A 23,748-nucleotide genomic window follows, 5' to 3' on the forward strand; every position below is an offset into this window, starting at 1 on the left:
AGGGGGGCTGAGGCAGGATGATCACAAGTTTGAGTCCAGTCTTGTAACTTAGTGACTTAATAAGAACTTATCGGGGCTGGTGAGATGGCTCAGTGGTCTAAAGTACCTACTTAGAACAAGCTTAGCAAAGCACAGGGACCGCGGTTCAATCCCCCAGCACCACATGCCAGCCAGCCCGCCCCCTGGTGGGCTGAGCTGGCCGCGCACACACATACACATACACACATAAATAAATAAAAAAAATTTTAAAAAAAGTACATGAAAACTTTGAACAAAGAAAGATAAAAACACTGATGCTTTCAGCTATATTTTACCCACCTGTTGTAAATTCAGGGTCAAATAACTTGCCCATATTATCATTTATATATTGGAAATAGTAACATTAATTTTATAAATAGTATGTACTATTGCCAGATATTTAAAAATTAAAAAAATACATATACACTATGATAAAATAGCTATGCAAGTAAAGTTTTAATTTAACCACATTAGAAGTCATTTATTTGGACATGAACATATTTAATTACAGTGAGCCCAGGCATTTGTTATTTTTTAAAAGATTTTAGTCAATAGCCTGAATATATGTAATTAAGAAGAGAAAATGCACACCAGTCTTTTTCTTTCCTTCTAGGAGAAAGACACAGCTGAATAAATAGAATGCTTGGAGCAGAGGCCAGCAGCTCAGAGTACTTCTTGGGCATAAATGACCCCACGTGAGTTCCCCAGTGAGTTCAAAGGAAACGGTGATCACAAATAACACTTATGTGGCAATTATTTGTTATTTATTGTTCTGTAGTATCAGTTCTGTAACTTTTTTATGTTACGTTCTACTACATTATCCACAAAAATGTTTTTTGTTAGGCATCCTGACTTGATATTAAAGTCAAACAACTAAAATGACAAAAGAGACTAAAATTGGAAGATTTAAAAGATCTCAGCACGATCATCAGGCCACTGAGCGCACTTAACCGAGTGAAGAACCAAATTTAAAATTCTTCATGGCTCGTGTGCAGCTCAGTGTGCTGAGGGGCTCAGAAATGCCCTTTCCCAAGCTATCTTTCTGCAAGCTGCTTTAGGGTTAAGACGCGGACAATCTGAGGGGTTTTAAACGATGGTAATGAGTGAAAGCGATGCATCAGAATTCTTTAAATGTTTCCTTGGATTAAAAAATGTTTTTTTAAATAAGCCCACAAGCAGCTTTCCCATACTGAGAGGGACCTGGGAGCTTCTCAGCGGAAGTTTATGCTGTGTTCATCAGATGGCCCTGAAAGCTTACGCTCACTTCATGGTCTCTTCCTCCAGGGACACTGCACTCTTCCCAGAGGTGTTTAATCGTGCTCAGTTAAGTGAGTACTTTAGTATTTAGTACATGAGGCCATAACATGCATTTGGCATCATTTTCTGTTAAATTGAATGTAATTTTTTGACAGAGATATCTTAGGAAAGCTACTCTATAATATTCATCTATATATTTCAAATTCCAAAATATAAATTTTATAATTTGAGATAGCACTCAAATTATCTAAGTATTTTTAAATACCATGCTGGTAAATATCATGAAGGAAAATCAAATATATTGCTATTTTTGTAAAGCTAGCTTCAAATTCCAAGAAGATAAGACTCCGGCCTGTGAATTGGTTGCAAATTCCTGCTTAGCTTTCTCTTTGTGCTGTTTGACTATTCCTTACTCTATTTGCTAAATAGTTACTCATTTTTTTACTTTTAAAACATGTCTTTTCTAAATAATTGTTTAATCTTTTTTTTAATTATGATGTTCCTAATTTAATTACATGTATACTCTGGTGTATGTTTTATCTTTGTTGGGTTTATAGTATGTTTATTTTTTTAAAGACTACAAAATAGTGATAGATAAAAACAGCATTAGAAATGATACAAAATTTCACTAAATGAAGTAATAGGAATTCAATAATGGTTGCTGTATTACAGGATGCTATCTTCAAATTAGTTGTTCAGGTTAACAGATTCATTTAAAGAAAAAAAAACAAAGCAACAGCAGAAAACTATAAAGAATTCAAAAGAAGAAAAAAAAATAAGAATAAAAAGAAAACAATTTTAAGCATTAACTGCTCCTGTCAAAAGACCAACAGAAATTGACAGTACAATTATCCAAACTATTCAGCATATATAACTAAACATATCTTTTTCCAGTCCTTCCTTTGCCCTTTTCTTCATCCTGGGTTTATATTATGAACATTTGATTTTATTTATAAAGAATAAGATTTCATTTTTACTCTTCTACCTCTGTCTCTGGCTGGACAATCCTGTTAAAAAGCATACGCTGAAATTTGTTTGAATGATGTCAGAAAGACTCTGCCAGGCCGCAGGAGGCCGTGGTGAGGCGTGAGCTCCACAAGTGTTCGTGACGAGGGATCCAGATCGCTGCTGTGGGTCCCCCATCATCAGAGCGCGGAGACACAGCGAGGGTTCAGCACCAGGTCGGTAGCAGCAGGGGGCACTTAGCACGTGCACCTCCAAGTTAAAGCACGGTGTGTGCCAGGCAAGCTGGGCGCCGCCTGTGTGCTGCGACGGACAGGTGCGACGGCCCACGGAGACAGACAGCTAATAGGCTCGGCACTGGTGTTAGAGGGGAGCTTGCCGCCTTGGAGCGTGGCGGGGAATGGCGTCCCTGACTCTTCACTCGGGTTCTGCTGGCAACTTCTCCTTATGGAGGTCTGCAGATTCTGTCTTCGCCGAGGATGCTATACTGAACTCACTTAAGGGCATTCTTTTTTGACTAAACCTGAATATCTAGCTTTATAACAATCATGATTTGTGGCTCTGTTTTGTGGCTGTGTATGCAGCTTTGAAATAGTGGTCATCAGTGCACATTAGTCACCAGAATACTAACCACAATTATCAAGAGCACCTAATTGGGTATATTTTAATTTCTCTCTCTGTCTCTCTCTCTCTCTCTGTCTCTCTCTCTCTCTCTCTCTCTCTCTCTCTCTCTCTCTCTCTCTCTCTCTCTCTCTTCTCTCTAACTGTTTTAGAAAGATTAGCAATGTGTAATTATTTAAAAAACAAACAAAGTCATTCCTTCCATTTGACAAGGAAATAGGGACACGATTTTAGCTTCTGTTGACATCTAGGAGATGAGAGACAGTAGGGCATCATACAGACAAAGCCGCTGAGCTCAAACCTGCCACCATAAACTTTGTTTCTCAGGAAAGCATTCGGCATTAGTGATGACATATTCCTCATGCAATCATGGTCCACCTAGGAAGTCAGCTACCATGTCTGAATCAAGCAAATAAGTGCAGGCTGGGTCTTGGTCCTTCCTGATCCATAAGCCATGACGGAGCCTGGGGTGTGTGGGCAGGCACTGCCACAACAGGTCTCCTCTTCACATGTGTCCGGTGAGGTCAGCACAGTTGACGTGAGAAGCACAACAGCAGTGGACAACTGACCCCAGAAGACCCAAGGCAGGATTCCAGGCCACCTCTGCACACTGCCCAGGAGTGCAGTAGGTGGAATGAGGGCTCCGGGACCTGAGCGAGACCACCGAGTGCAGATCCGCCACCTGCATGCTGTCTTCGGAGCGGCGCACCCCAGCGGCCCTGTGGCTGCCTCCGCTGAAGCGGTTACTGTGTTGTTGGATGGACACTAGCACCTCACCAGGTCTCTGTTGGATGAATTAATAACTTTGCCAGATTTTGTGCTGACTATGTTTTATGAGGAAACACAGCTTTCACATGCAATTCTAATCTTCATTATCAACTTTAATGGTCAATTATTTTCCAGCCACAGTGTCAAATAAGGGAGGGGAGGTAGCTTGGCAGTCTAGGTGCCTGCCTGGCAAGCGCAAGGACCTGAGTTCGATCCCTGGTACTGCATACTGTGCTGGCCCTGGGACCCCGGGCACACAGTGCCGGCCACCAAAACCAGGCGTTGTGGCACACACCTGTGATCTCAGTGCTGGGGAGGCTGAGACAGGAGGATCATTATGAGTCTGAGCTGCATAGGGAGAACCTGTACCAAGTAAATAATTCAATAAAAATTTTGAAAAAGTGTCAAGTAAAATTAAAGTATTGATATTTAATAGCTTTCCTGGGCTAAAAGGAAAATTACACATATATTTATCCTGATATTTGCCTAGCATTTTTTTAACCTATGAAATTTGGAGTGAATTTCCAAAATTAAGTAATCTTATGTTTAAATGCTTGTGTCTATGTATTTTTTGTAATAATTTCCAATCTGTCTATTTTTTACAATATATATATATATATTTTTTTTTCTTTTTTTTGGCTCAGCCCTTCCTGAGAGTGGAGCTGGCACCGCATGAGGTGCCAGGTATCTAACTGCAGTTCCCTGCACCTGCTAAGTTTGCCTAAGTAGGTGCTTTAGACCGCTGAGCTATCTTGCCGGCCCAGACACACTGTATTTTTAAAGCGGTACTGTAGAATGACTCAAAGGCCTTTGCATTAAGTTCTATTCTCAGCCTCCATTAAAAATTGTTTATTTTGAGACAAGGTCTCCCTGTGTTGCACAGGCTGGGCTTGAACTTGTGCTTGTCCTGCGCCAGCCTTCCTCAGTGCTAGGATGACAGGCATGTGCACCACACCCTGCGATTCTTTATTTTTATAGTAACTTTTCCGTTGAATGTATTTGTATCATCTCATGAACTTCATTCTACAATTTGAAGCCCTCTTCCTTACCACATTTACGTGGGATCTCAGAAATCACCTCATCACAATATAAATGCTCAAATGTGTATGAGAGAAAGAACTTCAAACATTTGAGTGGATGTAATTGAATACAAGTGTTAATTTATAAATTAATATAATAGCAACATGTAGACATTTTTATTTATTCCACTATTTATGGTATGGAGCATGAAAATACAATACTTTGAAATGCAAGTAGTGGCTGAATGCTTTGAGATTTCTGTGCGTTTTTGAAAACTAATACTTTCATTTTTACAGCAGATTCGTATTCACTGTGACAGTGAACAGCAATGGTGACTCCCTACAAGCTCTCCACTGGGGAACGAATGCTTACACTCCCAGAATTTGCTTGCTGACATCCCGAGCCCTTGTCTGTGTGAGAAGGTGGGGCCTTGGTGAGACACCTGGGTCATAACTCTAAAGCACGAAAGGAATTATGCTCTGGCAATAAAAGCACCACAGAGAGCCTTTGGGCCCTCCTTCTGCCCTATGAAGATGTACGAGGACTGGGCCTGCAGCTCGAGTGGGCTGATGCTGAACATACCGCAGGGCAGTCTGAGCCAGACTTCCAGCCCCAGGAGCTGTCGCCCCAGGAGCTGTCGCACGTGCACCACGGTGGTTTCCGGGCCGCCCCATGTGTTGTGCAGCAGAACAGCCCCAACTCACATGCCTCCTCCCACACACAGCTTCCCCACCCAGAGCCTGCCTCCTGAGACCAGTGGCTGTGTTGAAACACGTGGACTTTGATTGATATTTTATTCCACCCAAGCCCATCACTTACAGTCTGGTTTACTCTTACTTTTGAACATTTTATGGCCTCTGTCTAATGCACAGTGACATGTGTCCTCCCTTGTCACATCATACAGGGGCGTCTCACTGTCTACAAAATCCTCTGTGCTTCACCCTTCGTCCTTCTCTCTCCTCAAACTTTTGTTAACCAATAAACTTTAAAATTTCTCAGTAATTTTTTCCAGATAAACATTTAGATGAAATGACACATAATATAAATTAGATGCATACATACATCTGTAAATATGTATATATACTCACATATTTATACATGTGGGATTCTTAGGCTGATTTATTTCCCTTATAACTACGTCTTCCGTGGCGCAGTGACCCATCCGTGCTCAATGCTGCACCCACCCCATCGTGTGGTGTACCAGAACTGAGGTGTCAGTTCACCTATAGAGAGACAGCCTGTTTGCCTTGCACTTATTCTAGATGCGAATAAAGTTTCTGTACACATTTGCGGTGTAGTTTCGTGTGTGGACAGACACTTTCCACTTATTTGAGAAGATTTTGCGGAGCGTGATTGCTATAGCCCACAGCAGGGTATATTTTCTCTTCGCTTAAGCAACTGCCTGCCCTCTATACTGGCTTCCCTTCAGTGAAGAAAGCTCCTGTTGCTCGCCACGCTCCTCGGCATTTGATGCCAATGGTTTGCATTCTAGCCATCCCAAAGGGCTGGCAGTGACATTTAATTTTCTTCTGCTGATGGCTGGCTTGCTTTCTTTGTTGAATGTAAATATTCTGTGTATATTTTGGATTCTAGTCCTTTATCAGGTAGGCTTGTGTTCAAATTCTCATAATGATACCTTGCACAGAAATTTTAATTTTGATTAAGTCCATTTTTTTTCTTTCATGGATCATATTTTTTGAGTTATAAATTAAAAGTCCTCCCCAAACCTAGATTCTTCTCCCTTGCTGTATTCTAGGGGCTCTAGGCTTTACATTTAGATCGATGGCCATTTTGGGAGGTGCCTATCAAAATCTGCTACTAGATTACTTTCTTGTCTTACAGATACTAGATCATTCCACCACCATTTGTTGAAAAGACTAGCCTTTCCATTATGAATTGGCTTTGTTTCTTTGTGAAATACCAGTTCACTGAAGTTCTGTAGGTCTGTTTTTAGACTCACTGCTATCTTCCATTGTCTTTTGTCTATTTTCATCAGTACCATTCTGTCTTGATTCCTGAATTTTTACAGTAGGTGGTGAAGTCTCATTAAGTCATTTCCCCAAATGGGTTTCTCTCTTTCCACAGTGGGTTCGGTCTCCTCACTCTCCATGTAGACCTTGGGCTTTGTTTACCAGAATCCACCAGCTGACATCAAGGGTTTTGGCTAGGATAATATTAAAACAATTTGGGAAAAACTGGTATTTTAGCAATATTGAGTCTTCCTATCCATGAACATAGAGTACCTTGTTTTTATTTAATTCTTGTATTTATTTCATTAGAGTTTTGTAGCTTTTCTGACATAGACTGTATGTATTTTATTTGATTAACTTATCTAACTCAATATTTCCATTCTGTGGTACTGCAAATGGTTTTGTATTTTGAATTGTGTTTCTTCTTCATTTTCATTCCTGTTTAAGTACAGAGTAAGTGATTTTTGAACATTACTAGCTATATTTTCTGACTACCGCCAGGGGTTTTTGTGGAATTGGCGAGGCTTTCCACATAGGCAACCATGTTGTCTTTGTACAAAGATAAAATGCTTACACTTTCCTTTCTCTTCAGTGTAACTTTCGCTTCCCTTCCTTGTGTTGCTGCATTAGCTGAGACTTCCTGTGTGGTGCTAAAAAAATGCGGTGGAACAGTAGATCCTTTCTTTGTTTCTGATCTTACCAGAAGAGCTTTTAATTTCTCACTATTAAAGATGTCAATGATAGCTTTCCCATAGACACTCATGCCTTGAAGTAATTCCTCTGTATTTGTACTTTGCTGAGAGGTTTTTTGTTTTGCTTTGTTTGTGATTTTGCCATGGGTGTGTGTTATTTTTTTTCAAGAGCTATTCTTCCATCTATTGAAATGATTGTCTTTTTATGTCCTCTAGCCTTTTGATATAACAGATCACATTAAATGAATTAAATGTTAGGACAGCCCTGCATAAGTGGAATAAATCGCACATGACAGAATGTAATTATTTTTATATGTTGCTGTGTTTGGTGTGCAATGTGTTAGATTTGTACAAAATTTTTAAAGAATCTGTATTCCACTTAAATTTCCTGGCAGATATGTACACATAAGGAACATTGACATCCGAGATGATAGAAAAAGGTGGTTGGAATGATAGAAACCACACCACCCTTCCAGCAGAGCAGAAATGCTCTTCCTGATATGCTCCTGTATGTGACAACCAGCTGGCCCTGCAGTCCCCTCCCTTGGAAGCCCCATACTTTGAAGCAGAAGCAGACCTGTCTGCTGGAACACAAGCCGGACACATGCAGCGGCTCTCCACCCCCCATGTTTCTCTTTTGCACTGGAGCTGGGAAGCAAGGGTGTTCGCTGGAGCTCCCTGCCTGGGGGGCATGCAGAGTGATTAAGTACGGCCTCCAAGGCCTCTGGCTTTCCTTCCATCCAAGCAAACTCTCCCCCAGAGTCTAAGACGTCTCCTTTCTTTAGTGTATGCATGTATGTGCTTGTCACAAAGCTGAAAGTGTGGCTCCAAGTCACAGTTTTTCTTAAATTAAGAAAATCTAAAATATCGGCACAGCCCATACATAAATGGAGTATTATTGTAATCACGTTCACAGACAGACTCTGCCCACAGCAAAAGCGTCGTCAAAGGCAACCCAAGAGACTAGGGTCAGAAGAAACCTTGGCCTTCGTGATGGGTTCTGAAACTGACTAAGAATTTGGCAAAACAACAACCAAAAAACACTATTGACATGCGAAGAAAGTAGGAGAACTGTTAAAGGCAGACATGCTTGTGACTGAGTCACAGGGGCAGGATAGAGGGTGTAGGTAGGAAAGTCACAGTGAGACGGGTGGCGAAGGGCCCTGTGGTCTTCTACCAAGAAACTTAAACTTGCACCTAAGTAATAGGAGTCTTTAAAGATGTAGACGTAGGGTCAGGGGCCTGTGAGATAGCTCAGCATTCTAAAGTGCCTGTTTAAGCAAGCTTAGGCAAAGCTCAGGGACCCTGGATTGATCCCTGGCACCAGGTGCTATGTCAGCCCTGTCCCCAGGGCAGGCTGAGCTGGCTACAAAACAAAAAACAAAAAACAAAAGGATATAGAGTCAAAACAATTTCACAGCCACTGCGTCCATGGAGCTGAAGAGACACACTGTGCATTTCAGAACTGACAGTAAGGAGGAGGTCACTGCTGCCGCTTGTAACACCAAGCCCAGAGCCCCAGAGGGCTGTGGGATCCACATCTCCCCTCTACGGAAAGAGCCTATGTCGCACTTTCATAGTTGAAGTTTTGTGTTCCGAGTGTCACTTCTGTACCCTGTGTGCCACTCATTCTGATTCTCATGCTTAAATTGGTGTGTAGAGAAATTCTATGCTATATTCTTTGACATCCAAATAGCATGATTTGGGACTGGGGGGTGCCTCAGGGGTAGAGCTCCTGCCCCCACAAGGCCCTGGGTTCAGTCCCATCACCACTACCAAGAAAAACACACAGAGTTTCCAATAGAATGCTTTGTTCTTGAGATTTACATTTTGAAATTTATATGTAACTTAAAAATATCCATAGAGTCTTTAAACACTTCTATCTCATTTGGAAGATATTTATAATTTTTTTTCATCTTTTTTAATAATTTAGTACAGGGTCTACAGGGCCTACAGTGTCTGACTGAGTAGATCGGATTCATAGATTCCCCTGTTTTCAGCCTCCCAAGCACTGGGGTTACAGGTGCACGCGCCACACCCAGTCTCAGTCATTGTCTCAGCGTGCTCCAGGGGTGGGGCCAGCACTACATGCTGGGGATCGAATCTGGCATCTGTGCTGTGCCTCAGCAAGCACTTCAGTATGCAGAGCTATCTGGCCGGCCTACAATATTTTTAAATATTTTTATTTTGATATCTTAATCTGATTTCCTTCTTGTACTTCAACATAGATTGTATGCACAATCAGAAGGCAAAATCTATTCAAGGTTTGGGGCAAATTTGAAATGTCTCAGCCATGGCAAACAGTTCTTCTACACAAGAGACTATTACAGTATTACTGCCTGGTTATTCAGGTATTGCTTACTATAATAATATTGGTTTACAAAAGAAGTAGGGACAACACAAATGCCTACGCACTGCCACATAATGGATTACTGCAAGGACTGGCCAAAGCCTCGAGTTTTATTTTGAGTTAGTTCTGTACTATTTTCTGGAAGTGGCGCATTATTTAATGTCATTGTTGGCTTTTTCTGATTATTTCTTCCTTGGAGACCAAAATCAAATTCAATAGTGTCAAGTTAAGACATTTCACCATGAATTTTACTATTAGGGATATTAATAAGAATTCAGATGTATTCCCTAGGCTGTTTGGCCAATTTCTTCCTTTTTTTCTATAAAACTCATGGGAAATAAAAGTTCAATGTGGCAAGCCATAATAATGAAGACATTTTTAAATAATATTTTGCTATCATACGTTTCTAAAGATCTGAACTGAATTTTGATGTTCTAAGAACTGATTTTTTCAGTTAGTTTTCAATCATTATCATATAAAAAATTAGAGTACCAAAAAATAAATAAGGTCTAAGTACCTTATATGTAGAATGTTGATAAAAATTCATATTATCTCCTGAAATCATTTAACATGTATAATTTACAATGAGAAGAAAATACCAATGTATTTTTAATAGGGACGAACCTTTCAAATTTGTGTTCTGTATTTCATTTCTAGACTTAGGCACTTATGCCCCATTAATTTGTTCCAGGATGTGACAGGTACTGGTGGTAAGCACTCTGTTCCTGTGACATGACACGTAATTAGCGGCTGGGTGATCTCCCTTCTCCAAGGGGAATTTCTTGCTGTGCTCAGCAGTAAACACAGTGGGGGATCCCTGTAGTCCTTGCCTAAATGTGGTCTAGAATGTCAAAGGGATAAGGAGAGCTGATTGTTCTTTCTTCAGGACAAATGTTTGTCTTCAAGTATGTCCAAAAATTCACATTATCTTCTGAAAGATAATGTATGTATATTCAACATGTATAACTTACAATGAGAAGAAAGTAGCAATATATTTTTAATTGGGATGAACTTCTCAGTTTGTGTTTTGTATTTTGTTTCCAGACTAAGATACTTATGCCCCTTAGAAAATCATAAACATTCTCCTTACGATGAGAATGAAAATGGCCCACTGCAGATTTAAGGATGTTTTAAAGGAACATCAACCTAATATTAAGTTGTAGAAAACGATTGAGAATATATACATCTTATTGTTTGCAAACTCCTCTAAGGTACCTAAAGCATCACCAAATGCAACCTGAAGTGGATTGTTGTTGCAGGATGACTTGCTTCCCAGCTGCCATTCAGGTCAATCAAGACAGTGTTGAGGGCTTCTACATTAGTAAAGCCATGGCGCATATCTGATGTAAATATTTGCTACTTTCAGAAGCTAAGACATTGACAACCTTTCCATTAAGGAACTGTACGGAGCAATCATGGAAGATGCTAAGCAGAGTCTCAGTGGGAGGGCCACGTTCTTCCTGAGTGTGCTGCCTGTGCTGGAAATGCCAGCTAATGTGCCTATGCTGCTCATACTACCTGTTGGGTCCAATGGCCCGGTTACTGCTGAGGTTTCCTGAGGTAGCAGTGGTGCTTTTGATGCAGAATGCTGAGGAAGGGTGGGAGGGCACTCCTGGCTTGATCGTAGATTTTTATTGTGCTTCTCCACAAAACTCCCAAAATTTTCAGTCAAAAAGAGGAGAAAAGAAGGGCATGTAGGCCACACTGAGCAACAGCTAGTTCATTTCTATGATAACTGAAAGGCTGAATATTTGAATAAAAACAGACACTTGCTATTGCAACAATCTCGCCCGTGACCTGCAAGTGCCTCTGCTGCATCATGCATCCAACAGCTATGCTCAAGACACTGCGTACAAGCTCAGTGAGAAGGCAGATCACTAATAACAGAATCTTTAAATTTTAGACGAAAGCGTAGCATAGATGGATAACTGTTAGCATCACCTCCAAATGCACTGACATTACTGACCCAGGTGGCCACTTGCCTGGCTGAGATCCCCCTCAGGGGTGATTGAGAAGCCTAAGAGAGTGGTGGAATCTAGGCAATCAAGCAATGCAGGGAATGAGGCAATGCTCTGTGGGAACTAGCGTGATGAGACAAACTTCCTCTCAGAAGTGGAAGTGCTGCTGGGGAAAGTAGTTTAGAACCACAGTTGGCTGACTATAAAGACAGCAGGGGAGGGCCAGAGAGGTAGCTCAGCAGACTAAGCACCTGCTTTGGCAAGCACAGGGACCAGGGTTCAATCCCCAGTCCTGTATGCCTCGCCGGCCCCGCCCCTGGGGCACACTGAGCTGGCGCATGAGTCCGGGTGTGGTGGCACACACCTGTAATTTCCGGGCTAGGGAGGCTGAAAGCAGGAGGATCACTACGAGTTCGATCTGCATAGTGAGACCCTGTACTAAATACATAAATGAATAAAAAAAGATGGCAGGGGGTGGGGAACATATGGAAAGAGGGAATAGAAAAGGATTTCACCTTGGCTGAGATAAAGGAATTGGGAGACTGAAGTACTCTGAAATGATTAAAGATTGAGAATGCCTCACACTATGTGCACAAGGGTAGCTGTGCTTGGCTCAGCTTCCCTTGACCATGTGCAAGTATGGAGCCGGCCTGCAGCTCAGGTTCAGGGGAGAGGTGGAGAGTGATTTCTCTCCGCTGCTGGCCACAGCCTTTCCACGCCCCTTCACCAGCACCTAACCTGTTGTGGGCGCTCAATAAATATTAAACAATCATAAAAGAAACTGTTCTGCAGAAATTTGAAATTCACAGGAATCACTAGTATTGTTATTATCATTTAACATTTATTGAGGGTCAACAGCATGAGCACATCGGTCATTTCATCATCACAGAAGGAGAGAAGGATTAACACAATTTGTGATAACTAAGCTCACAGTGTTACTCTATTGAAGTTTAGATATGAAATCTTTTTTTATAATTTTGACAAACCAAAATAGAAACACTATTATTGAAATAAATATGCTTTCAGAGAAATGCTTACTCTTAGATATTATCAACATTCATGTGAAACTATGCGATAAATCTTCAATAACGACACATTGTAGATTCAAAAAAACACGTGCACAAACAATAGAAAACTCTGATTAGGTGGATGAGGACAGCAACATGCAAAGTACTTGAGTGTCACCTGCTCCGGTGCCAATTTAAAACCCTATTACAATTATCTAGAACGCCACTGTTCACAGAAACATGTCAAAGGCAAAGGTGAAGAGGTTACCTTTAGCTGGGCCTAAATTGGTTTGCTTGTGAATTCTGAATCATTTCTCGGCGTAAAGAAGGACTGAATCACCTGCCAGAGGGAATGAGCTCTGACAGACACGTGCTCCACACTCTGCGACTTCGTTCTTAGCCAAATGATTTCCAACTGTGATCAGATTTTTTTTTTTTTTTTTTTTGAGGTGGTGTTTGAATCCAGGAACTTGTACCTGGTAGGCAGGAACTTCTGCCTCTGAGCTATCTACTGTGGCCCTCAGATTTATTCTTAATGATTAGTAGGCAATTAGGTTCTATTTAATCTTTTAAAAATATTTGTCATGCTTCTACTGAATTGGAATTTGGAGTGACTTTTAATTGTTAAATGAATAAAACTAAAAATTTTGAAATATTCCTTTGAAATGAATTTGAGATACTCAAGTATCAGTAAATATTGATGCTAATAAAGTATGGAATTCCTTAGCATTTGAGTCTTAGAATCTAAAATCTACCTGGATCAGTCCTCTTTTAGAATAAAGGAGCCTCCGTATCTTGATCTAAGACACATACTGTTTAAAAACTCTGCTGAATAATTTTTTTTTCTCTAACCTGTGGACATGTTAGTCTCATAGTTCTACCCATGAAAAAGCAAAAGGTGAGGTTGCAGTGTTCTGAATTTATGTTTTTAAAATAATTTCAAAATATAATAGCTGTAGTTACTAAAATTTCATTTTCCGTATCTTTGTCTGTAACTCTGTTGCGTAACTGAAAAAGTAGCAATTCCAAATTCAAATATCTAAAAAGTGACATAATGACTAATATTTAACAACTAATTGTTGTCCACTCATTCTAATTTTAAGGGGACAAAGAAAATATTTAACTATTAATATTCTAATTTCTAAAATATTAGCCATCTTCAACATTGGAAGTTTTATTTTGAGATACAAAATATTTTTTCATTACATGATGTGTTAAAATCTGAATCACTTACTATTCCTTTCTTCAGTAAGTACCCCATGCTTATTTTCTTTTTCCTTTTTTACATTTTGGTACCAGGAATCAAACTCAGGACCTTGCGCTTGCCAGGCAGACCCCGTGTCACTGAGCCATCTCCCTGGTCCCTCCATGTGTATTTTCAAGCCCCAAGTATCTGTTTAACCCTTCCTGTATTCAGGCCAGATTATAGGCTCTTTACAAAATGCTAAAGGAAGCCTCACGTAATATCACACATGAAGATGAATGAAAGAGGGAAAGAAGGAAGACCTATGAGTCACTTGATTTAGAGCTACTTTGTACCTTTTCCCTGCTGAACTTCAGTTACTTTAAAGGAAGAAAGTTCAAAAATAAGGAGACGCCACCGACCGCAGACCTACAATGCAGATTTTAAGGTTAGTGGTGTTGACTGGTTTTGCGTCTGCCCTGGAGGCTGCTGTGGAGGCTGCTTCGCCTCCCCCTCAGCTGGCACCAAATGTCAGAAATGAAATCTCAGCACAAAAGCAACTCGCCTAAGAGAGCCGCTGCACTGGTGACATGAAATTCACCTTTAAACAAATGTAAAAAGATGAATAGCTGTCGTGTGGAGCGTTTTGTGCAGCTTTTAGTTTTAGACTTCCTTGGTGCACCCATAATGGTCATATGGACTAAGGAAAACATGTGCTGAGGGGCCGTTCCCTGAGAGCGCCCTCGTAAGCAGGGAAACAGTCGATGGCTGCGAATTTCCGCTCATGTGTGTGCACAGGTGTGTGCCTTCAAAATGTGGTAAGGCATAACATGTCTTGTAATAACAAAGGCTGTGTTTTAATTAGCCTTAGATCTTTATGAGGAAAATAATTAAAAAGTGTCCAGTTCATTGTCAACCAGAAGTAATATAGTCTTTCTTTGAGTTCTGCAGAACTTAAACTAAGTATCTTGTTTTTTATGTAAATAACTTACATGTTATGGATTCCAGTTTGCTAAATTATGTGAACATCAAATTCATTTTGGCTTTCACAGTGTGAATTTCTCATGAAATAAAGTTTATCTTGACTAATGTTTCTATAATGCAGACTATGTCCAGAGCTTTAAATTACAAATTTAGATTATAAAAGTACACTTGAAACCTATTAACAAGTAGAAATCATAAAGACTTTTCCATAATGAAGTTGAAAATTCAAGTTTAAGTGAATGACCACATATCTTGAATGACTAACTATATTTCAGTGCATTGTGAAATATTTCTAGGTTACTTATATTTCTGAAGGTAACTAAAAATCTCTTTATCTATCTATCTATATATGTCAGAAAGAAAAGTACACAACATCTTAAAGCATCATCTTATGAATATTAGAATCCTATGATGAGATCAGTAATTATTTGCTACTTATTCCCACAACTCCCTGCTTTATTAGTCTTATATATCCATTTTCACATTAACACTTAGTCAAGGACATACCATTACAAAATAAATAATAATCTTAATGCATTATTTCATATTATTTTTGCAGTTGAAAAATATGAAGGCACTTGCACACAAACTGAAAACTGAAATGACTTACTAAATCAATGTGAAAAGAGCCACTGACAGAAACTTTATATATTTTTGTACAAGCCAAGACTGCAAGGTTTCATAAGATAGGGGAGCATGTTAGTTACACTAACTATAAAACCATCTGAATGAGTATGTTCACATCTTGAAGAGTGGTTTCCAGTCTTTTGTCCACTTGAGGAAACTTCATTAAAGAAACTGATACCAACATGCAGGTAAGAAGCAATAAAATGCTCAGTGCTTGAATCAGTCATCTGCTGGGTGCTGTCATTGATAGTGTTGGGGTTTGGGATTTGAGCAAGATACTGCTAATGTGCTTTGGAATAAAAAGTAATCCATGACCTCCAGAAGCACTCACCACCTTTCCAGAAGCTCAGAGGATTCAGCTGTTTCATAATTTATCTGAGCTGTATAGAAAATTATCTAACTACAGCAAAGTCAGTAATTTATAATTTTTCCATACATTTATAAATGTTTCACTGACTGAGCTACATACTAACTTGTCAGTTATCTAGGTCTCCTATAGTTGTATTCATCCTTAAAGAAATTTAGGCCCAGAAACTTGCATGAGTAAACAAGCGGATACATTTCTCCTACTTTTATTCCAGGTACTAAGATATTTTTCTTGAAAAAGATGGTGTAGAAATCATTCTATTCAATTCTGTAATTTCAAATGGTACCCAGAAGTTAAAACAAATTGGAAAACTTTACTAAGCAATTTAAATGTGATTTTATTTTGAAAAGCACAAGGAGCTAAACCCTCAAACAATCTTTTAATAGAATCTTTAACCTTACTTCACTTATCAGAAAATATGAGGAAATGAGTTTTCCAATGAATAGACATCAAAAAGCCTATCTTTAGGATATTGGGAATCTATTTGCATCTCAAATTTCGGAGGAAGGATTTTTCTTTGAACAAAATTATGACCAGTTCTAATTTTTTTCATAATAAATAATAAATGGAGCATGGGAAAAAAGAATCAACTTACATCATGTACAGGTACAAATTCCCTACGATGACTGTGATAACTCTTATATCTAAAATTTATCAACAAACTCATTAATTTTGAAAAACAATAAATGTATATGATATACTGTAAACGGGCGAATGGTGAGGAACAAAATCTGAAGTGCTCGGCACTTTTAGAACTTCGCGAGAAGGCGCACTATCGTTTTAAACAACCTCAGGCCATTTGCTGCGTCAGAGCCTCTCAGGCACATTCCAGTTAGACCTAATTTTGTTATAGCTGCGTGAAAGGAAAATGTATAACCATTTTCTGGCATCATAATTTATAACATTGAAGCTGCAGGCCGTGATGGAGAACCAACAGCTGAAGTCATCGAATAAACTTAGCCGGACTATTTTTGCTGTTGCTTTCTCTCCTGCATCATAGCTTTTACACATTATTTTGCAAGCAATTTACATTGTCATGTCATAAGTAGCACTGAGTTCTTCTTATTTTTCAAAATTCATCAGTGAGGATGTGTGGGAACCAAAAATCCAACAGAAAGACATCTGCTGTTGCCCCGCTTATTTCGCTTATGCGGACAGTCTGTGGCATTTGGAAGTACCAAGCAGGCGTGGGAGTTCTCCTATTCTGATTTACACTCATCCTTTCACACTAAAGAAAGACAGATCTAGATGGCTCCCCCCCCCCCCCGCCTCAGAATCACAGGCAAGGCCAGTGATAGAGAGTGGTGGGTTTTAAGGGCATTGTCTTCCGCCTGTTTGAATCCAGGGCTGTGCTCCGCATGGCGTAGTCTTTCTAAGGAAGGTATTGTCACCCTCCTTCATTTTTTTTTTACCTTGCTCCACTGTCTTGGCTGCTTTCTCTTCCTTCTTTCCAGGTGCAGCTGCAAAAGAAGATAAGAGTTCAAATAAGAATTTCAGTCAGAAAGGCGGCTTCTGCTTAAGGAGCACTTTGGGATTCATTTAAAACAGGATATTTTTGATATCTTGTAGACATTTCTCACATTTCAATGCAATTGAAACCATTTTAAATCTAATCTTATTGAATTAGAGAAAAAACAACAAACCCTTGCAATCTTCCAGTGCTTTCTCCACACTTTCCTGTTTCATTTCTTTGTATTCTACTTTGATATACAAGCTCCACAGAGTTCTCTTGGCGGGCTCTGATCAATAGACTTCTAGTCCTGGTGATTGTGGGAGTTTGTACTTGCAAATGTCACCTGAGTACTCTGCTAAATTTCAACTTAAATATGGCTTAATCAAAGTCAGTGGAGGGGCTGAGGAGATGGCTCAGTGGAATAAGCGCTTCCCTGGCAAGCTCAAGGGCCTGAGTTCAATCCCCGGTTCCGCAAAAAAACAAAAACAAAGTCAGTGGAAAGCGCTGTGTTGTCATGCTTCATATCCATGGAAATGTTAAATGAACCCATCCCAAACTACAAGTTCTGAAAGAGTAATACCAGACCCATTTAAGTCTTCTATCTTCTCAGTCATAATTTCTCAAAGATGTATTGTTCTCTCTGCAGATTGCATTGTTTACATCTTTAAAGAGCAAAACAGTAGAAACTATTTACATAGAATCAGTACACCTCACTGAAATAACTGAGTCAGGTAAGATTGCTTGGAGGTTCTTACCAACCATTAGATGGAGGATGGGCGGGCAAGAGGAAGCTGCTTTGACATCTAAGAATCTCACCACAGAGTTATAAGAGAAGAACAAGAACTTCAACACGAGCAACGGGGGCTGTCATCAGCAAACCCACAGATGACATTTAGAACCTTTCATTCACATTGGGACATCTAGTTCTCTTATGCTTTCTGCCCAGATGGTGTGCGGTATACACAGCAGTTGGAATTCAGCTCTGTCAAAGACTGAGCATTGAAACAGGGCACAGTGGCACACACCTGTAATCCCGGCACTGGGGAGGCTGGGACAAGAGGATCCCTATGAGTCTGAGCTGTGTAACGAGACCCTGGACTAAATAAATAAATAAATAAATAAATAAATAAATGTTGTTTAGAAACTTAAAGACTGAACATTGAGTTTAATCAAATACTGGACACAGAGAACACATTAGACAATATTCTGGAGAGAAAAATCAGAACAAAGAATGTCTAAAGTAGTGGGTGGTCCTGATATTTTCAAGGAGTCAGTGTTATCAAGAAAGAAGGAGGGAGGAAAGAAGAGAGAAGGGCAAGGGAGGGAGGAAAAAGTAAGGAGGGAGGAAAGGATGAGAGAAAGAAAGGAAGAAAGGAAGGAGGAAGGAGGGAGAGAAGGAGGGAGAGAAGGAGGGAGGGAGGGGGGAAGGAAGGGAGGTGCAGCACATTCCACCATTAATACATCTAATTCCACATAGCAGCAAAAAAATTGCCTATAACCGGTTAGTAACAAGCTTCCTATTTTAAGGAAACTAACTACGGGTTATCCAAGCAGTAACCCAAAATAGAGCCAAGCCTATGACAAGAAGTCAAGAAAGTATCAGATTAAACAATCAATGTTTATGAGCCTCCAAATCTCATGAAAAGGAAGGCCTCCCAGAGCACGGGCAGTCGGGGGTCGTGCTTCTGCTGGGCTGTTACAGCCTAGTGGGTGCGAGGCTGGGGGAGTTGGGTAGGAGGGTGTGGCTTCACTGCTGACCAAATGACAGCACCCTAAGATGTCCCAGGGGAGGGATTCCAGGAAGCGAGCGGCACTCAGACAAGCTCTGTAGAGTGTGCACCGAATGCCAAGCTCCTTGCAGAGTAAGGGCAGTTCTAGTTCTGCTGAGGGAATCGTGTATCTGGCAAGGTCCAGGGCTTGAGAGCGTATGGTCCAGCACTACCCCTGAAGCACTGCATGGCAGGATGGACGCACGTGATGTAAGCCTGAGCCTCGCTCTAGGTTAAAGTGCAGATAAAGCCATTAGGATAGTTGGAAGGCACAGGTGAAAGCAAGGTCCACAAATCAGTGCCACCGCCTTAGACACAGGTACACTCCTGTGTGGGCTGACATTACTCATTCCTCCAGGCTTCCTCTGATACTGATTTTTAAAAATCAAGTTGTATTTGAAAAACAAGAAAAAGTGATTGGAAAATACAAAGTGGATTGTTCAGACATAGTTAAAGAGTGAAGAGTAAACTGGTAATAGATATCTGAAGAAATACTCAGAATTCACCCAGAGAGACAAAGGAATAGGAAATAGAAGGGAACCACCTTCAGGAGAGTGAGTTTTAATAGAAGTCTAATTTGATTTTTAAGAGAAATAGATAAAGTGAGGAGAAAGCAATATTGGAAGAGGACATGACTGAGACATGTCTATAATCACAGACACTAATAATCCGATCTGGAATAACAGGAATCTTAACCAATGCAGGGCGGAGTGACCAAGCAGAGGTCCCCATCACACTACCACGAGGACATTTAAGAGGAGCAACACTAATATTAACCTTTCGAAAATTGTAAACTTCCTAGTAAATGTGTCGTAGCAGCCAACTGTGAGTGTAAGTTGAATTTTCTTGCTGTCCAGCGGTAGTTTGTTTTTCACACGCTCTGTGGATCCACTCATTTTATTTTATTTTTTTAATAGAGAATCAATGTTGTGTTTCATTGCTTGCCGTTGTTCTGATTTCTATTTTATTAGCTTTTGCTCTTCAATTTTCTATTTTTCTTCTTTTACATTTTTTAAAATCTTATTTTGAAGGGCTGGCCAAATAGCTCAACAGATTAAAGTGCCTGCAAGCAGGTGCAGGGGCCGGGGGTTCAATCCCCGGGTCTGCTGTGCTGGCCCTGACTCCTGCGGCACTGAGATGGCAATTGAAATTGGACGTGGTGGCATGTGCCTGTATTCCCAGCTCTCGGGAGGCTGTAAACAAGAAGATCACTACCAGTCTGATTTAGTAGTGAGATCCTGAACACCCTACAGACCCTTAAAACACACACACACACACACACACACACACACACACACACACACAATTTTGAAGAGTAAAAGCAGACACAAAAACGAATAGAAAAAAAGACAGAAAGGGTAACATATAGCAATGTATTTGTTATAGATTTTCAAAACAGGAATAGCTAATTAACAATGTTGTTACATTATCTATTTTTATCTTCAATTCTGTTGTACAGATTAACAGAGATACAAGATTTGGGAAATAATAGAATATTGGTGCTTGCTTTCAAGCAATCTTAATTATTTTCCTTGTCTTTTTTGTTTTAACTTATTTTAAAGATAGCATAATTATCGATAAGACATTAGGAATGGCACACATTTAGACGACCAAGATGCGAGGCATTCCGCTGTGGGTTTTGTATAGCACACTGCTGTCCTTGAGGTAGGTGCTCAGACCACAGATCTCAGCGTACAGAGTTAGTCAAGGTGAAAATTCCAACATTAACTGCTGTTTTCAAAAAACTAATGGAAATTATGAGTACGATCATCTCAGCCATCCTGTGTATATACTTGCATGTTTTCCGTCCTTCCTTTTTCCCTATCTTTTCTCCTTTCTCATCTTTGTTAGTTAATCCTTTAGTTCAGATTCTTTGTTTTACTATATCTATTATACCTTTCAGGTTTTATTTCTTCTTTCAGGATCTTACACTAGGGGGACAATATGATATTTACACATGTGGGTCTGATTTATTTCACTTATGAGTACAGCCTGTAGTTGCAGCCACTTACCTGTAAAGGCTTTGAGCTTGTCTGTCTTTATAGCTGAGTATACATGTTTTTGTTTTTACTTTTTGTGTTTCAGAAAAATATCTTGATTTCTTACATATTTCATGGCACTTTTTTTTTCTAAACTGGGAGTGGAACTCAGGACCTTGCCAGGTAGCCATTGATGCAGCTGAGTTACATCCCTGACCCTTCACACTTTCTTTTTTAATGAAACTTTACAGTGCATACATGAAATTCATTCTTACACTGCTTAACTACATTTCAAGTTTCAATGTCTTGTTTTCACATGTTCAAAATTCCACCGCTATTTTCATCCTTTGAGCCGAGAAACACTTAGAAAGATGTCCCTGGTATTTACCACAGCAGCTGGCCTTGGTTCTGAGCTCTTATGGAAGCCACACAAACTTGTTTGACTTTTTGATGTAACTAAATGATGGGATATGTTGATCTGTATTCCAAGTTAATGAAGAAAAGGGGTGAGTTCAGGGATGGTTTTCATGGAAGAGGAGAGATTTTGGATGGAGCCAATAGATGAGAAGAAAGGAGAAGGGCAAGGTAAGCCCATATGTTCCCAAGGAAGTTGACAAGCTCATCTAGAAGGCAGGGCTCCACAGGGGAGAGGGGATCACACATAGTGGCAAGGCCAGGCCGATGCCGGAAGCGTGGAAGGCAGGCAAATTAGAGGCGCACTCCCTCTTACGCATGCGTGGAGCAAGGGGCATGCGTGTGCGGTGCTCTCTTCTGCACATGCCCCCTCTCAGATCACTATGGGAATTAAAAACCCTGCTCATTTGTGTTACAAGACAGTCACAGGATCTATGTTCTTATTCAAATGTTCTTATTCTGACAATTCCTTAGAAAACATAAATTTTTCAATTATTTTACTTAAATCCTCTGAAGATGAAATGTCTCAGAAAACAATCAGGAGTGACTTATTCCTAAAGATTAAATGGTATTTTCAACAATGGGTTAATAATTCTAGCATTTATACTAAATAAAGGAATGGAATCTAGTTCCCAAAAGTATTATGTTTTGCTACTCAGAAAAAAATCACTGAAGATACTGATTATATACCAGAAAAGATGCCATTTAACATTAAGCTTAATCTTTTTATATCTGATTCTAATAAAAAACTATCAAGCCGAATTCTATGAAGAATAAACCTTAGGAATAAATACCTCCTCTATGTGAGTGGATTTTCTACCTGCAATCAAGACAAAATCTTATCTACATTTTTCTTCTATAATCTGAGTACCTGAAACCAGCCTTTGTCATGAAGGAACAGATTTTCTTTGCTCTACATTTGAAGGAGTTTATTTTAGGTGGAACAAAGGGCATGAAAACAGATGTGTACTGCACTACCCCAGCGTCCACAACCAACGTGAAAGAGAAACACATAGACACCTGCACTGTTCAGATGGAATACCTGGAGTGGGGCTAGGAGCTTTCCAACTGGGAGGAGGAAAGTGTGGCTTTCCTAGTTTCTGCTCTGTAGTTTCATTGTTCTAAATGATCCTTAGGAATCCAAGTGTCCCACTCAGTTTATGTCTCTCCTTTCTTCCCTTCATCAACTATGAAGACCCTGGCAAAGCCCTCTAGCAGTAGGGGGCAGCACCTGTGTGGAGAGCCACCTGCAGGTGCAACATTTTGGAATCCCAGGGAGGGCACTGTAAGGAAGAATTACGTGGTAAAACTGTCTTCCACATGGACTTCTGCATGGCATCTGGGGTACACACCCTTATCTTTAGCATAAGGAGCTATCGATGAGATAGATATAAGTATTTGTGTAACCTATACAAGTTCACTCAGACTTTTAAAGGTGGTACTCAGAAATGACAAAGATTGAACAATAGAATAGTTAGAGGAAACAATTGTGTCCCTGAACATATGTTATGATGGTTTTCATAGATTCTCAGTCTATTCATAAGGCCATGTGTACTACTATCAACTTTTTAAAAATCTTGCTTCCAAGACTTTGGAGTTATGGCCAACTGCCCTGTTGTGGCACACAGGACAGAACAAATCTGAAGGCAGCGGGGAGGGGCACGAACTCTGATTTTCCAGGCCAGGAGGAGACCAGTGAGGGCTTTACAGTGGATCAAGGAGACGCAAGGGAAGCTTGAGTTGCAATGAGAGGGACAAGAGAAAATATATTAAGCAAATATGTATTTATTTATCTGAATTTAGGACAGGGTGTACAGGGTGTGTAGGGTCTCTCCACGTAGATGGGACTCATAGTGATTCTCCTGCTTTCAGCCTTCCAAGTGCTGGCATTTCAGGTGCACACCGCCATGCCCAGTCTCAAGCGCTGTCTCAGTGTACCTTGGGGTGAGGCTGGCACCACACACAGGGGATCGAAACCCTGCCACTGCGCTTTGTCTAAGCAAGTGCTTTACTCCACTGAGCTATCTGGCTGTCCCTAAACCAATATTTAGAGAAAAAAATCCTAAGGGCTTTAGGAATTTTTAAACAATCAGGTAGCAGAGAATTTAGAAAAATTCAAAGATCATCTCCAGGGTGCTGAGGAGATGGAGGGTGAAGTGTAGAATACAGGTTGGGAAGAAGGATTGAGGAGTTAGCCTAGCACAGGCTGATGTAGGAGGTGTTTCCTGGGCAGTAGGATGCAGAATCTGAGCTGTATGGTAAAGTTCTGAAGTGCAGATAGAATTGGGACCCACAGGAAGTGGGCAGGATAAGTAACTCTCGCGAGGTGCAGTTAAAGAAAAGAAATA

At 40.2% G+C, this 23,748-nt stretch overlaps 1 protein-coding gene across 1 annotated transcript in view; it reads right to left on the reverse strand.

Moving 5' to 3' along the window:
* LOC111816545 (triadin-like) overlaps window positions 1-23,748 on the reverse strand; it is a 114,772-nt gene that overhangs the window by 61,820 nt on the left and 29,204 nt on the right. Inside the window, exon 8 of the mRNA XM_023714215.1 lies at window positions 17,198-17,245. Coding sequence (XP_023569983.1) covers window positions 17,198-17,245 — 48 coding nt within the window. The remainder of the gene's footprint in view (window positions 1-17,197; window positions 17,246-23,748) is intronic.

The sequence above is a fragment of the Octodon degus genome, unplaced genomic scaffold (assembly GCF_000260255.1).
Source record: "Octodon degus isolate 3935 unplaced genomic scaffold, OctDeg1.0 scaffold00034, whole genome shotgun sequence".
Classification (NCBI taxonomy): Eukaryota; Metazoa; Chordata; class Mammalia; order Rodentia; family Octodontidae; genus Octodon; species Octodon degus.